We start from the raw sequence: 18,271 nt of genomic DNA on the forward strand, positions 1-18,271 counted from the left end.
ATACTCTTCAGCGTTATAAAGCAAGGAAATTAAGACACATGCTACAACATGAATGTATTTCAGACGTTACACTTTGTGAAATAAGTCAGATACAAAAAGAGAAATACTATATGCTTCCATTTTTATGAGGTACCTGGAGTAGTCAAATTTATGGAGACAGGAAGTAGAATGGTGATTGCCAGGGGACAGGAGGAAAGGGGAATAGGGATTTGTTATTTAATGGGCATAGACTTTTAGTTTTGCAAGATTAGAAGAGTTCTGGAGATTGCTTGCACAATGTGAAAGTACTTAACACAATTGAACTGTACACTTAACACTGGGTAAGATCGTACATTTTATGTTATGTGTATTTTACCACAGTTAAAATGACAACAAAAATAACTGAATGTGGAAGCAAGATTAAAAGTAGAGATAGTTAAGATGAAGGCTGGATGAGGGTAGTGTACAAATATTACATCTTAAGATCCTAAAAGTTTGATTGAGATGGACTACACATCTAAATTTGCAGGTAGCTAATGAAAAGAGGGTCACATAGCCAGTATTAAACAAGCAGTTGTTCATCTCAAGTATTTCTTGGGCTATAATCAGAAAGATGAGCTTATCCAAAGATGCCCTATAATGTAACAATCTGTATTCTCAGTAACAGATTTACAGAAAAATCAGCAAGTGTTCCATATTGTTGCTTCTTACAGCTTCTTTAAACATGGGCTGTTGGCATAGTACTAAATCTCAATCTAGTAACTTAAATTCTGGGGTAAGTAAAAAATGAGAATAGAAAGAAAACTTATGCAACAGTGCTGTCACTATACAGAGATTCAATGAAATCTTAGTAGTTTTGTCTTATTTGGTCAACTGACTTGCTACAAAAGATTGATCGTTAGAATTAAATTAAAACTAAAATGAAGTATAATAGTCCTCTGCTTATTGAAAAGAATTAAAACGCTCATGCAGTTTAAATATCTTCAACAGATAATCAAGATAGAAAAATGGAATAACCCAATTTAATTTACATTGGAGAAAAAGAACTACTTTATAAAGTATTAGAGCATAAAATTAGAAATAAAGGTGTTAGATTTTGAAATAAGAAAATTACCATAGATTATTGTCAAACAAAGCATCTAGCTCTGCCAAAACACTAGCAAAGTATGTTTTTGCAAAAGCATGAAAGTAAAACCTAACTTCAGGGAAATAACAAGAAATCATTCTCAAATATTACTTGAAATCTCAGCATGTATGTGGCACAGCAGAAGAAAATGAGGTTTAGAGAAGTCAAACAGAAAACAACTCAAATATTATCTTTCATGTTTTACCCCCTAAATTGCAATTAATTCTACAACTAGTTAAATGTGAAAAATATTAAATTACAGAATTATCTCAAGTGAACAACAAACACCTATTTCTTGACATGACAAATAATTTATGAAATAATTACTTAAAAGATTTGCTATATTGTCACAACATTGAAAAGTATGTAGTCAGAAAGAAATATTATATTCTCTATCTTCTTTGTAGAGCTAGCAATGAAAACACACTAAAAATCATCAGGATCTATGTTCAAGTATATTTTACTCTGAAATTTGAGTATGATATTACCTTGTTTAGGAAGACAGAATTTATAATATTACAGTGGGGGATTCAAATAATACATTTAATGGATCATCTATACCAAAAAATAAGAACCTTTAGAAGGGAGTCTCCTAGGGCTTCAAGTCTTCCATGTTCTTCATCCAAAGGAGTATTATCAGTTAACATGCATCAAATAACCATCAAAAATAAGTATGATTACTGGATCTTTAGAAGCATGCAGTGAAATGCCTTCTTGAGCAATGGAGAACATTTATTTTTTCTACATTTCTTTGACTTTCTTACTCAGTTAATTACTCTTTATCCACTGCAGACTTCTCCACAATGGGAAGTAATACTCACTATTATCATTCACCTTTATATATTCAGCACCTAAGTAAATGACTGACACAGAATAGGCATTCAATAAATATTTACAGAATAAATCAATGTTAATAAAGTGGCTGAACAACATTTCCTCAGGAGCTTCCAGAGAACCTAATCATACCTAAGGTTCACTAATGAGATCTACATCTCTTGTGACCTGAATGTATCAAGGATCACCCTCCACCAACTTCTGTGCCTGTATCCCAGTTGAACATCAAATATACAGAATCTTACAGTTTCTACGTTAGGCAGATGTGATCAGGAACAAAAGGCAGTTAATGTAATAACAGCATAGAGATAGGTAAGTAGGGCATTTGAAAACAATTTCCCCCAATTTTTTTTTTTTTATAATTTGAAAATCTGAAAAAAGTTCCTCATCTTTGTAGACTGTGTCTTTCCATTTTTTCTTTTATCTGTCAAATGCCTGGATAGAGTGAACGTGAAATAAATTCCCGTTTATTTTTTCATCTACATTGTAATCCCGAGTCTGTTTGGTAAAAGCTGTTAGTAAATTACTTGGTCAGTTCTCCCAACAAAATAGTCTTTAAGTAATACAGTATATCAACCTATCTTTTGACATTTTCATTTTTCGTTCTTGACATTTTCTCTTAAAAAATAATACAGTGTTGGCCCTATTATCTTTTGGAGTCTGTGAACCAAAATATCAGCTATCAGCTCTCTTGTAGAAAAGCTATCAAAGTTCAGAAACCAAAGATGTAGATGTGAGGCCCTACACATCTGTCTGTCTAATACTGGAGGGAGGGTGGAGGATTGGTGATGGTGGTTCAAGAGCGGTGTGTTGAGTTTCACATGTTTTTTGCCATTTGCTGTGTTACTTGGGTGAGGTTTATTTTATTTTGTTTTATTTTATTTTATTTTTTTGGGGGGGCAGAGTCTCACTCTGGCACCCAGGCTGAAGTGCAGTGGCATTATCTTGGCTCTCTGCAACCTCTGCCTCCCAAGTTTAAGCAATTCTCCTGCCTCAGCCTCCCAGGTAGCTGGGACTACAAGTATGCACCACCACGCCTGGCTAATTTCTGTATTTTTAGTAGAGATGGATTTCACTATGTTGGCCAGGCTGATCTTGAACTCCTGACCTCAAGTGATCTGCCTGCCTCAGCCCCCCAGAGAGCTGGGATTACAGGAGTGAGTCGCTGCGCCGGGCCGAGATGTATTTTAGAATGATTAGTTTGAAAGGTATAATGAATACACTTCCCTCTGTTCTACCTGTTGGAAATTACTTATGATTCATTCAGCAACAATTTTTGAGTGTAAACCATGTTCCAGTCACTGTTCAGGTTTTAAAGAAAAGAGCCAGAAAGGTAAAAACATACTTAAACTAATATTTTGAGTAGCCTTATTGTATGGAAGTAAGTGTCTGTCTGCATTCTATTATTTTTTATGCTGCCTTCACATAGCAAATTATACAAGAATTTTAAAAATGAACTGAAATATAGTATATTGAATTTCATTATGTAATTTTACTGGATAATAAAATCATACCCTTATTTCTTTTACAGTCTGAAAACTAGAGGGATTTTTGATGTTAGAGTTTTAGAATTAGAGGGATGTTTGACAGAAAAATCAAGACCACTTGTATATCAGGTATTAAAATTACCCATATTAACATCATAATTTTTTGATCTGTGGAAGTATTAAATTATATCCAGATAACAATATTTTACCTACTAAGTCCTTTGTAGCCCTTTTACCAAAAGAGAAATATTGATTGTTATTCCTATGCTTTATGACATTGTAGGACTTCTAAATATTGTCTCTGATTTTCCTTTGCTAAATTAACAGAATTAGTGGGAGTTCCACAATGGACATTGTGTTTATGTAGATAATGTCCAGCCCAGCTAAACCACCAGGTTATATACTATAGTTTGCAAGTTTGAAGTCAAAATTTGAATTGGCTATGGACTTTGATATGGGAATTATATCAATACTGGATTCAATGTTTAGTTATACATCAAATTACCATTTCTTTAAGTGATTCCAATTAGGGAAATCTACTAATTACTAATATTATAAATGAATATATTAATGTTTTTTCTTTGTAATACACACTCCTTTCTTTATTGACAAAGATGATTAAATCTCCCATTTTGACATTCTGTCCTCTTTGGCTCACTGTACTGAGTCTCAACCTGTTGTGACTTGCACCAAATAGAGTGTCACAGCACATTACTTTGGAAAGAATACGCTTTCCAGATATTTTTAGTAGTGCTGCCATTTCTGTGAATATAACGACAACAGCATATATTGTGTTGTTTTTGTTGAAAATGTTACGTTGGATACTAACTGACTAGCCCTCAACTAAAAGTATTAACCTAGTTGAGGGAAATAATAAAAATACATACATAACCAGTAAACAACACATCAAAACTTGAAACAGTTAAACTGTGGGATGCTTGCAAGGGAGACGGAAAAAATAAAAGGTTTAGAAAGGGGATTTCCAATGATAGGACAATTTAAAAGGTAAAAAGGGTTAATCTGGAAAAAAATCCAAAGAAAGTGAGTTTCGAGTTGCTTTTGAAATAGTCTCATCAAGGGAAGGAAGGTAGAAAATTCACATTGGGAGAAAGGCTCAGAAATGACTTGGTGATAGAGGATGGTAAGCCGTATTAACAACCGCCAGGTAAATTAGCTTGGCTAAAGCAATAAATTGACCATTGGGGAAGGTGGGAGTCTATTAAGGGCTGTTCATTAGTGAAAGGATTTTTAATTTTATGAAAGAAACTACTAATGCTTCAGGGATTACTAAGAAAGCACATGATGGAAACACTTTTAAAGAAGACAACTATTGCAACTGTTCTGATGAAAAATCCAATTGCTGGGAGAATGCTAAGGATTCTGTGAAAAAGTAGAGTGATTCTCAACGTGCGGCCTGCAAATTTTCTATAGGTTCATTGACATTTTCAGGGGCTCATGAAGTCAATTTTCATAATAATATTAAGAAATTATTTTCCCTTTTCACTGTATTGACATTTGCACCAATGTTGCAAAAGCATGGTGGGGAAAACAGCTGGCTTCTTTGCAGGAAGCAAACAGGTGATACCAAACTGTTCTAGTATTCATTGAGTGTATTCTTTACCATTATGGGCACTCAGCCTCTCTCTCTCTCTCTATATATATATTTTAATAAATTTCAATCCTTGAGTACATGTCTCTTTAAGATTTGGTAGGATGATGTAAGAAGTATGCATCAAGCACTTCTTCTGCATACCAAAATGTAATAGCTGTCTTGGGGAGAAGCACTTCTGCCCTTGTGCCATTGTTTACATTTGTGAGCTGATTTAGCCACTGTTTTTATGGAACACTATATTTTTCTTGGAAGAATGATGAACAAATTATGATTATCAGACTTTAAATTTGGCAGACATTTTCTAAAAAATGAAATGTGTGCCTGTCACTTAAAGGAACACTTAAAGGAACACAACTGACAGTATATATTGCTAGTGATAAAAGTTTGAGCTTTCAAGCAAAAATTAGTATTTTGGAAAACTTACATCTGTCACTGTGAGCTTGACAGTCACCCAATGCTCTAAGATTTTCTGATGAGGTTGGCGATATTAACAACTGCGATTTAAACATTTGGTTTTGCATAATGAAATGTGTCAACGTTTGGAAATCTGCATATTTTCGAAATGACCAACAGGCGATATTACTAACTCAAGAATGGATAGACAATCCAATCAAAGTATAAGATGAACTAATGGCTTTTAATGTTACAGAGTACCACGTTGAATTGATATGGTTTCAGAATCCATATTGCAATTAATCATTAAGAAACTAACACTTGTCAAGTCTTGGTGTAGTATCAAAGAAGAATATTCAAAATTATCTGAAAAGACTATTCAAATTGTCTTTCATTGTCTAGCTGCATACCTTGTGTGACATTGAATGTTGTTAATATATGTCAACCATATTATAATAGATTGAATGCAGGATCAGATATGAGCACTCAGCTTCCTTTTATGAAATCACTCTTGCAGAATGTCAGACAATGTTATTGCTTTCATGCATGTTTAAAAATATTGCAGTTATTTTTTTCACTAAATATTTATTTACGTTAACATGTAATGGGATTATCATTTTGAAGTGAATGAGTAAATAAATATATTTTAATTTCTAAGTTGTCATTTCTATATGGCAAATATTTATAGATGAGACTCACATAAGCAAAAACCCTTTGGTATCTTTAATAATGTTTAAAAATATAACAACATTAAAATATAAAATTATATAATGTTTAAAAATATGGTAAAATCCTCCAAGTTTGAGGATCACTATATAAGTAAATAGTCAAAATTTGGATGAAGGCTGTATGAAGAATGAAGAATGAAGATGAAGAAGCACATGGAACATACTTGTTGGATAATTTGCATTATATTACACCATCCTTTTGCCCTCCTTCCTAAGATGAAAATACCCTCTCTGCCTTTTTTGGGTACGTACATGTGACTTCTCGATGTTATTTTCACATTATTTTCTTTCCACAAAAACCAAGAACTACTTTCCCAGAGCCTGTATGTGTTGAACAGATTCCACAAGGAAAACTTATAGGAACTAGAAGTCTAAAAACAAAGCAAAATGATAAGGTTAAATGTAAAGTATATATTTCTTTCATCTGCTAATTTCTCATTGTTAAGCATTCAAAAATCAAACACTGCTTTGAATTCAACTGTCTTCTGTGTCAAGGTCATATTTGCTAGTAAAAGTTTAATAACTGGTAATAACATAAGAATATTTCTATCCAATTACAAAATTATTTTGCCTAGGTGAGCCAGGAAAGGTATGTGGTCTGCACTTTCCCCAGTGAGAAAGAATCATAAGAAAGGTGTATGTCATATCTATAACCTGTGAGCAAAGTTATAGACAGTGCCACCAAGGAGACATTTCTTCTCAAACTAAAGGTGTTATAACTTAACATATGGCTGCTCTTCAGACTTCAACAAGAAATGAGAAAAGGTCACAAGCCCAAGAGAGGATGAATATGAGGAATTCTTGCCATAGCAACAGAAAAGAAAATGAGGAATGGTTTGAGGAAATACAGCAATAACAGTATAACCACAGGATTTGCAAAATGCCTGTTAAGGCTAATGCTATGTTGTCAGTAATGTAGAATATGTATGGAATATCCTAAAAAATATTCGTATCCGTAAAATACACATTATTGAAATGTGAAAAGTCAAAGGGATAGCAGAGTGGTGTCTGTTTGTAAGGTCATCCGCTCTTCAAAGGTAAACTACTAGCATGAGAGTGAGTCATGCATATTCAACAAGGGATTTCTATCTGGAAAGGGAGAAAATTTTAAATATCAGGCATAGGCTGGCAAGAGTTATAAAATGAGTAGGGGTTGGCATCTGAGTCTTTTTTTTTTTTTTTATCTCCAATAAAGACTGGTTTGTCTCTTGCTACTTGTAACCTTGTATGTAATAGCCTATATAGTGACTTCTCCACGCCAAATGTCCCAGAAAAGACTATTAGGGCAAAAAAACATTGAGGGAAGTTGCCTTGAGAACAAGACACAAACATCAGTTTTACAGTATAGCCTGGGTGAGGCAGATTCAGTGGGAATGAGTTTTAGTTCCTTAAAACTGGGCTGGTTAAATTTGGAAATGTGGGTAGTCTTCCAGTTTTCCTCTAAGCTAATCTTTTAAAATATTTTTGGGTATCTAGTATTCATCAGCTCTCTATGTTTCCCTAGAATTTCTCAGTTTTAGTGTTGGTCCTTACCTATTTCAGTTTTTCACCACTTGTCTGGAAATATTTTGCATGTAGAGGCAACAAATTGGGAGGCTAAAAACAGACATGTCCCCATGGGGACCATCAAAATAGTTTTCTCCTTGTTGATAAGCATTAAATAGACCAGCCACTCACTGTGCTAAATAGAGCAAATGTGCTCAGGAAAAGAAGTTCGTGATTCTAGACTCGTAAAATTTCAGGCTGGTCACCTGAGGTGTTTGAAATGTCACAAAGGTGACATTAAGGATGAAATTTGCACAGAAATTTTCCATTTGTAAAACATTTTCACATCTGTAATATCATCTGACCCCTTTCACAAGTGTTGAGGAAGATATTGTCATGATCTTATGTTTAGAAATCCAGAAATTGAGGCTAAGGGCAATTATGTGACTTGAGAAAGTCAAGGCTCGCCAGCAATTTTGCACGGATTCAAACTCAGGTCTTTGATTTCTGAAGTTTGTTTCCCTGTAGTACAAGGAATCTTACAACTTCTCTCTTTATTTGTAATTATAGAGTTAATCCTTGACAATCTAGAACTTTTTTTTTTTTTTAAACCCCAGGACACACCACTTACATGTTTTAGAACTTTTAAAATCTTAAGTACATGAATGTTTTTAATGCCCCAGTGAGAATTACAGAGAAAGAGTTTGCAGAAAGGCTAAATGACTTGTTCAACTCATTAGAATGGATTTTAGAGCTGATATATTAGAAAGTGAAAAACAAATATAAAAGAATCATCCTAAAATAACATGAATAAACCCACTCACAAGGAGTACCTGTGCAGCCTTCTTGCCAGCTTCAAGTATCAAAATGAACATCTCCCGAAGGCAGTCCTCAGCATGGGAGCTGTGCATTAGCACACCCTAATCTGTTTTCTGAGGACCGCATGGAAGTCAAAAGCAAAGAACAGATCAGTAATAACTAGTAGATTCACATTCTAAAGAGTCCCCCAACAACAGATGCATTGTTTCATAACAATACTACTCCATTAAGTGCATATATTGTTTCCTCATTTATAAGCTATTTTCATATTCATGAGTAAATGGGAAAGATAAATGCCAAGTGGGCACCGACCTCAGGGATAAGATGAGGTTAAATTTTAAGAAGAGAAAGAGTGAAAACTAAGATGAGAAAGAAAACATCAAGCAAGATGATTATAAACTAAACTGCTGTCAACTTGAATATAAGGGTAGAAGATAAAATGTCTGGGTGAAGAGCTGTGGTAGGCATGGGAAAGTGTCATAGAGGCAATACAGGAGCGCTGTAGGCAGAGCTATTTTAATTAATAATTGCAAGCTATGTTAAAATAAAAAAATGATCAATAGACGCATTTAAAAGGTGGTGAGTGTATTTAAAATAAACAGAATATGATCCCTTTATCACACTTGTGCAATTTGGAAGGCTCCTTAGGGAATCTGATCCATCTCCAGAACATGCCTGTGATTAAAAGCTCAAGAGGGGACTAATCTGTTTTTCTCTGTCTTTGCTATGTCTTTACATTTTCCTCTCTTATTATACATAGTCATTGTTGTCTTCCTCCTCCACCCCCTGACCTCCTTCTTCTCTTCTTCCTCCTCCTTTTCTTCTTTAGTAAAGAAACCTCTAATTAGATGTCTTAGCCATCTGGATCCCGTTTCTTGTGTTCATATTAAGAGAAACAAATGATGACCCTTAGAAACTTAGCCATTTTTATTTGGATAATATATAGTTATATTTAATTATTTTCTGGAATTTATTTGCTTTAATCCTCATTATCATTTTTCTTACTTTTTATACAAGTCAGTCTATGTATTTACCCTGCTAGGCTATTTTACTAATTCATATGATAATCACAAAGAAGAGGGAGGATTTCAGGTATAAGAAAGGGGAAGAAAGTGGACGTATGTTAGTAGAGTCTCATGATTTAAAAGTTGTGTTGTGTCAATATTGTAAAATAGACTTGCTAAATGTTATTATTCACAAATCACACATGACGAAAGCAAGGCTTTACAACCCAGTGAGTGAAGTGGTAGCTGAAATCTGCATTCTATGATTTCAAAGACAATGTCTAGTATTTCTCAATGCTACTGTAACCTGCAAGGGAAGTCCTCCAGATTTTAAAGGTGGTATGATTTTCATCATTGTCACGATGAAATGACATGACAACTAGAATTTTTGGAGGAGGAATAGTGACCATAATGTCATAGGTTTGCTGGGATGTAGTTTATTTGCCAGGGAAATGGTAATAAGAAAACCTTCTCAGGAAGTTAGTGGAAGAACTAAGTGAGATAGCTTATGAAGGGCCCAGTTTCCACCTGCCACATGGTGGGTGTTCAATGGATGCTTGTTCTTGTTCCTGCTTGAGAACTACTTCTTGATGTAGTCAGCTTTGCGCTGCAGAAAGGTGTTGCATAATAGTTGTTCCCTACAGTAGAAACAAAAGAGGTATAATCTTTGCCCTTTCACAAAAATTAGCATCCTTTTTATATTTTTTTAGGGTTTAAAGGATGAGTTGGAATGTTTAATGTGATCTTCAGAGAATGGATCTTTTTATAGGTGGATTTATTTTCATGGGAATACAATAGCAAGAGACATAAAGTACTAATGATCCATATAGCATTTTTATTTCTCCTGACTTCTCAAGGAGGCAAACTGCCTAACTTGCAAAAAGACCAACCAGATTCAGGAATGCTTTTAAAATAGCAATGCCAGGATTTTCTTTTATTTTCTTCACATTTGAAAGCCCATACGAACATAAACTCATGCACACATGGGCACACACACAGAGACTGTGTTTGTTTCATTTAATTGGAAGAAACAACCAGTAATCTATGAATCACAGAAGGAGATAAGTAAGAATAAACATTCTCTTCGTTGAGTCTTTCTTTTAAGGGTTCATGAAAATGAGTATGGATAATGTAATGTCTTTCAGAAATGAATGGCAATATCATCAAAACAACCACTCATATGTTTTCCCAAAGCAAGACATTGTGAGGTGTTAAGACATATATGCAGGTAAGATTACATCCTTTTCTTTTGTGTTCCCAATTATTGTCCCCTAGAAGCAGTATCAACACTAATACTTAGTAGTCTATACATTTGTTCATATCAAGAAACTGGCACCAGCAATGGTTTTTAGCACCAGCAATGTTCCCTATTCTTTTACTATATTATAGTTTTGTTTAAGTTCATCCAAGGTCATGAGAATTATTTTATCTAATGTTATTTATGTGTTACCTTTAGTGGCCAAATTTTCAACTCTTAGTTCTGGTAAGGAAGAGAGCATTGTATTTAAAATATCTCATTTCTTGGTATCTGTAAGAAATTTGCAAATTTCCTATTACTTCTACTATGAATCAATTCTTTCTAAAACTCATGAGTATCTGTAATGCTTTAAGTGAATATGATGTTTGACCATAATTATCCCCAAAATTGTGATTGATGATATCCCAAAAGTTGTATTTTCATAGTTTTCTAATTGTCTACTTTATTGAGTATGTTATGTCCAGAAGGGTGTTTTATTTATTTATTTATTTATTTATTTTTGAGACAGAATTCTCCCCCAGACTAGAATGCAGTGGCGCCATCTCAGCTCACTACAGTCTCCACCTCCCGGGTTCAAGCCATTCTCCTGTCTCAGCCTCCCAAGCAGCTGGGACTACAGGCATGTGCCACCACACCTGGCTAATTTTGTATTTTTAGTAGAGATGGGATTTCATCATGTTGGCCAGTCTGGTCTCAAACTCCTGACCTCAGGTGATCCTCCCACCTCAGTCTCCCAAAGTGCTGGGATTACAGGCAGAAGGGTATTTAAAAAATAATAGTCTCCTTTATGAAAATATAGAGCTTATTTCTAATACCAATGAGAATTACCCGTATTTGCTTTTGGTGGTGGGATTATAATAAACACAAGCCTGGTAGGTTTTGAGATTCAGGAATGTTTTTAAGCAGTTTACTCATATTTAAAGAAGAGAAAACAGAGGTAAAGGGAAGTTAATTATGAAAGTCAAAGCTAGTAAGTGATAAAACAGGGATTCAAATCTATGCCTTTGTTTGTTTAATTTTCTTATGTTTTGAGCCGTGAGTTACTTAGATGGGTATGGTTTAATTTCCAAGTATTTTAAGGGATTTTCTGGGAATCTTACTCTTAAACTGATTTCTAATTTAATTCCATTATGGTTAGAGAACAAGCTCTATAAGATTTTAAAATTTTTGAAATTTTAATTGAGTCTTATTTTCATCTCTAGTAGTACACCTTCTCTTAAAATCTACTTTGATAATAGCATAGGAAAAGTGAGCATTAAAAATAACCTTTTATGTTTAATGTATAGTGCATCCTATTTTCTCTTTCCTCTTTCTCTGAGACTTCAATTACATGTATGTTAGATTTCTTGTTACTATCCCTGAGGACAGGTCACTGAGCCGTTGGTTAATTTTTTAAAAATCTTTTATTGTCTATCTCTTGTCTTTACAGTGGGTAATTTCTATTGGTCTGTCTTCAGCTTCATTAGTCTTTTCTTTAGCATTCTCCAAACTGATGTTAAAGTAATAAATTCGTGCATTTTAAATTTCAGATATTTTATTCATCTATGCTAAATCTCCATTTGGTTCTTCCTATAGCTTCTGTTTCTTTGTTGGGATTCTCATCTCTTCACTCATTATAACTATTTTTACCTTAAGATCCTTGAACGTATTTTCGTAGGTTTGTTGAAATCCTTGTTTGCCAGTTCTACATCTGGGTCTCGAAGATCTATATCTGGTTCTACATCTTGAAGTCTATTTCTATGGACTACTTATTGTCTTAAGTCTCATTTTCCTACTTCTTTGCATGTGTGGTAATTTTTAACTTTATGCTGGATATTTTGGGTGAGACTTTGTGGGGAATCTGGATTATGACATATTTCCTGAAAAATATGTTAAGATGTTGAGGTTTTTTTGTTTTTGTTTTTGTTTTTTCCCCCTGTGAGAGAATGCAATGGCAGATACTCTTGTTCTTTTTTTTTTTTTTTTTTTTTTTGAGACGGAGTCTCGCGCTGTCACCCAGGCTGGAGTGCAGTGGCCGGATCTCAGCTCACTGCAAGCTCCGCCTTCCGGGTTCACGCCATTCTCCTGCCTCCGCCTCCCGAGTAGCTGGGACTACAGGCGTCCGCCACCTCGGCCGGCTAGTTTTTTGTATTTTTTTTTTTTAGTAGAGACGGGGTTTCACCGTGTTAACCAGGATGGTCTCGATCTCCTGACCTCGTGATCCGCCCGTCTCGGCCTCCCAAAGTGCTGGGATTACAGGCTTGAGCCACCGTGCCCGGCCGATACTCTTGTTCTTATTAAGCTTAGTTGTATTTTTTGTTAGGACAGGCCTATTTTTTCTTTGAATTTAATCTTAAGCTGCGGTCCTTTTGGTAGGTATGGTCCTTATTATTGCAGTATGATCTTTCTGGGGCTCAACTGAGTACCTGAGGTGCTCGGTGAGGTCTATTTTCCCTAGTACTCCAACATCAACATCTCCAAGCACTGCAGGTCATTTCCATTTAGCACTTAGTTCTGTGGCAGGCAATTTCTGCTACATGGAATCTCTTTCCTCACATGCATGGCACAGATCTTGGCTAAGAACTTACAGTAAATTCCCATGCAGACTTCTGTCTCTCCACCCTTTCACACAACTGCCTCTTTCTTGGCCATGTTTCCTGTAATTATAGCTTCCTTGGCAGCCTTGCTATTCTAATCTTGGCCTCTTAGGTTTGGTGAGACTGCAGTTTAACTTGATATCCATGTCCCTGAACTAGGGCAGAAAAATAAACCGAGCAAAAAGCTGAGAAGATTATGGGGCTCATCATGTGTATTCTCCTTCTTTCAGGGACCACAGTCCTGCTCTAACCATTGTCCAAGGCCTCAAAACAGTTGCCTCTTATATTTTGTTCAGTTTTACAGTTGTTTACAGCAAGAAGGCAGATTCAGTACCAATAACTGTGTCATGGTTAGAATAAAAAATTCATGGGTTTATAATTATTTTTCACAAAACCTTGTGAAATAGTGCTTGTGAAGTAGTACTATTATAACCTAGTTTTATTGAAAACTAAATTCAGTCTAGTGAGTGGAGGAGTCATAATTTGAACCTAGGCAGTCACATTCTGGACTTTGTGCTCTGACTAAATATATTATGCTGCCTCTGCAACATAACTTACATTGATTTCCTTCACAGCATTTATCATACTCTTCATCTCATATATATGCCAATATTTATTTATTTATTTACACTTTGTTTGCTACTTCTGCTGGTGTATAAGCATCATGTATTTTCTATTTATAACTGTCTCTCTACTGCCTAGCACAGGAATAGGCTCTTGGTGGAAATATTTTTTTTTTTTTTTTTTGAGACGGAGTCTTGCTCTGTCGCCCAGGCTGGAGCGCAGTGACCAGATCTCGGCTCACTGCAAGCTCCGCCTCCCGGGTTCCCGCCATTCTCCTGCCTCAGCCTCCCGAGTAGCTGGCACTACAGGCGCCCGCCACCTCGCCCGGCTAGTTTTTTGTATTTTTTAGTGGAGACGGGGTTTCACCGTGTTAGCCAGGATGGTCTCGATCTCCTGACCTCGTGATCCACCCGTCTCGGCCTCCCAAAGTGCTGGGATTACAGGCTTGAGCCACCGCGCCCGGCTCGGTGGAAATATTTAATAAGTTTTTTAAAATGAATGAATGAATGTAGATACTACTATTATAAAATAATTTTTAAAATAGGGATTTTTCTTACATGTTTGGTATTTTAGACTTCATCTTGTCTGCCACCTTGTGGCAACAAAATTGTATGTATATCAAAATATATTTATATAATAAGAAAAGAATCATAGAATTTTTAATCTTGATATGAAAGCAGTAATTACAAATTGGTCTCTAGAAATGTTCAAAACATCTTCTGATAAACAGTGGCACTGGTTTAATGAAGTGAGCAGAGAGTTAATGTATTAGGAGAGTCTAAGCATTACTTTTGGTTGAAGTAAAAAATAATACTTATATTTGCCACTTTGGATATGTTATGAATAAAAAGAAGAGCCATTTTGATAATAGTTGTTTTCAGAGTCTTTGTATCGTTGACTATTTTAGTTTAAATGGCAATGCTTAGCTGATTAATTTCAAAACATATCTTTGTTGATCTTAAAACCATAAAGTTAGGGTTCTTGTAGTCTTCTCTATAACAAAACAATATGCATTTATTTTTATCAGAAGCAAAACTACATGATAGTTTTTAAGCTAATTTTTGTATTAACGAGTCTCCTAAAAATATGCAGTAGACCTCACATTTCCATAAAATTAAAGAGAAAATGCTTCAGCAAATGCAAATAAATGCAAAAAAGGAATATTTTAATTTTGATTCATGATTAGTATCAACTTTCACAATGTGATAATAATACAAAAGCAGAATTCTGCATTGAGTATATAACTAATGGTTGTAAGCTATTTATAGAGTAAATATCCTAATTAACTTATTTTATAAAACACATTTGTTGATTGTATTTCAGATGGTTTTAAAATCTAAGATCTTTCAAGATGTTTTGATATTAAAATCATATGTACTGACTTACGCAGTTCTGCACTATGACCAGACCAGCAAAATGATTTATTTCATTTGGTGCATTATTAATTGTATGAATTGACTGTTTAACCTTTATTGATTTACATTTCCTACTTAATGTTCAACTTAGGAACAGCAGCAAAAATTATTTTACAAAAGTTAATTCTAATATAATAGGAAAGATAATTTTACTATTCACTGTTAAATACATTCAATTCAGTAGTTTTCAAGGTCTTGAAAAAGCACTCTTAGTTTCAAAGCAGAAATTTTCTAATTCTAAATAGTGAACCTACTGAAGCTGATTTTTGCATTCTCAGGAACTGCAGCATCTTGTGGTTCTTATATTTGGATTACAGTGGAAGTTTTGATCTTTCGTTCTCATTACTTTTTTTTTTTTTTTTTTTTTTTTACTGAATTCTTACTTACTGTTTCTTACTTTTAACAACAATGAATTAATTACATTTTGACATGACCATGCCATTTGGAACCCTTTTATTATTAAATATGATTCAAAAATTCATCAAACTATTCTGATATCCAGGAAATATTTCCTTTAAAATGTAGGCCATATAGGTGGCCCTTTTTATGTATGATTATAACCATGGAGAAGGTGAAGTATGATTACTTTCAGTGCATCTCAATATATTATTGTTTATGCATGCCTTTGGATTTTATGAATATTTTGAAGTCTATAAATAGCTTGCAAATGTTTATTTCTAAGTTTAAAATTTTTACTTATTTATGTTCTTTTCTTTTGCATGATCGAATATTTTTTTAGTCTAGTCTGTAAATAGTTCACAAATATTTTTCCCACAAATCACCCAGGTAGCCCAGAAGTTGCAATATTTTGACATACTGAAATACACATTACCTTTCCAATATTTCTTCTTTCAAATGGAAATAGAACAAAATTCTCTGACCCACCATATATCTTGATGTTTTTTGAAAACTATGGCTGCATAAAATATTTCCAGATAATGTAGGGATTAAAATTTTCTTTTAATGTCAAAGGGAATCTGCCTCTAGGTTTTGTAGTTTACTTAAGAGGGAGAATGGGTTTCAAACAGGTTGTCTTGTGAATTTCAAAGTGATTTTGTTGTCTGTAGGTTCTTGAGGTCAAGTTTAAGTTCACTACTAGGGCTGTGAAAAATCTTGGGTAGAAACAACTTTTACATCCTAGTGGATGTGAGTTTGTAAATGACTTTTACCGTGCTAATAAATCTCCCATTTACAAATTAGTCTTAATATAACTGATAATCATGTTCCCCAGTTGGTTATTAAGAGAGCAGAAATTATATTTTCATTTTGATATTAGTTTGCCATTTGTATCCAAAAGAAGTACAGGAAGTGAGATGAGAAAATGAACAACACAAAAGTTCTAGGTAAATTGCTCAAAGTCAGACAGGGAGGGATAGAGTCATCACAATTTCAAGGAAAGAGTCTGTTGAAAGGCATAATATAATCTCTTTATCTTTGCTGCAGGTTAAAACTGATTATCACGCATGAGAGAAAGACCCCTAAAACATAAAATATAGGAGAGGTACATTTTTATAGAAGAAAAGACAGGCCTGGGTAACTCTGGGGACTCTAGGAAGTCATATAGTGACACACAGATACATACTTCTAAAGAAGAATAGAAATATAAAAAAGAAAATTTTAAGGACCGAGATAAAAAGTATTTCATACCTTTGGAAAGCTGTCCAAAGGATCCTTTGAATCAGCTAATGTGATCACCAAATAAGCCATAAACTTTCAAGTCTTGGCTCATACTTCACAGTCAGAATTCCCTTCTACCATTCCACAACTGCAGTTTTGACAATCCTTCTTACCTTTGAATACCACCTCCTTTATTTACCTGTTCTCTCCCTCCTTTCTTCCCATAGCAATTTGCTTCTGCAGTTGTCTGCCTCTTAGCTTTGCCCTGCATTATGAATAGTTTCTTGCGTCTCTATTTCTTCCATTAGGTTTTGAGATTTTTGTGGTCTCCACGATTGCCTCACTTGATATAAACCAAGCAGTAAATAAATGTGGTTTGTTTCTTCTTTAAATTGAAATAAAATGGAAGGTGATCAGGCAGGCTCAGATAGTACCCTTCACTAGCATGAACAGCATTTACTTGCACTTATTAGTATATGATTTTACCTGTGTGCATGATTCAGGGCAAGATCTGGTTTCCTCATCCGTAGATAACAGGTAACAAGCTTTGTCTCAATGAAACTCGCCACGCTTGCTATATCTTCCGCAGATGCATCAAATGGTTCTTCCAGAACTGCTCCTTTGCTGCAAAGCTTTAAAAAATAGAATACTTTCAACATCCTAATAATCTTTCATGTAATTTACCTTTTAAATAAACAAAACACGTGTACATTTTATTTATATATGTTTTGTATATATGTTAAAAGTATATATGATACTTTTTCCAAACCACAAGTAAAATATTCATATTTTTATTATAAATTAAATAAATTGTTCCTGTTCACTATTAAGTGACTATAATATAAGATAAAGGACACGTTTTACTGTAAAATGCTTCCTGTAAAATATTTTAAAAGTATGATAGGTTTTAAAGGAGTGCCAGTTGCTAAGAATGTCTGTTTTAAAAATAAAGCACACAATAACCAAAGATATTAACAGAAAGCCAGGCATAAATCATATTAAATACCAGTGCTTTTATGAAAACCCAGCTGAGCCATGATCTAGCACACTATCAAGTTTGATTTAATACAACAAGAGGTATCGGAAGTAAACTCCTAGGAGCCATTAACATGATCGGTGATTAATTTGAGTCTGAATCATATTCTCTAGTATGTTATTGAAAGAAAAGAAGTGAAAATTTATTAGAATTTATTGGCAGAGGACACAGTATCTGAAAAACATGGCAAGAATATGAATTCTTAATAAAAGTTCCGGCCGGGCGCGGTGGCTCAAGCCTGTAATCCCAGCACTTTGGGAGGCCGAGACGGGCGGATCACGAGGTTAGGAGATCGAGACCATCCTGGCGAACACGGTGAAACCCCGTCTCTACTAAAA

At 34.6% G+C, this 18,271-nt stretch overlaps 1 protein-coding gene across 2 annotated transcripts in view; it reads right to left on the reverse strand.

The window, feature by feature from the left end:
* Positions 1-18,271, reverse strand: part of LOC105465595 (spermatogenesis associated 16) — a 264,722-nt gene that overhangs the window by 151,812 nt on the left and 94,639 nt on the right. For both annotated transcript variants that reach the window (XM_071091250.1, XM_071091251.1), the window contains one exon: positions 17,384-17,529. In XM_071091250.1, coding sequence (XP_070947351.1) covers positions 17,384-17,529 — 146 coding nt within the window. The remainder of the gene's footprint in view (positions 1-17,383; positions 17,530-18,271) is intronic.

This window comes from Macaca nemestrina, chromosome 2 (genome assembly GCF_043159975.1).
Source record: "Macaca nemestrina isolate mMacNem1 chromosome 2, mMacNem.hap1, whole genome shotgun sequence".
NCBI lineage: Eukaryota > Metazoa > Chordata > Mammalia > Primates > Cercopithecidae > Macaca > Macaca nemestrina.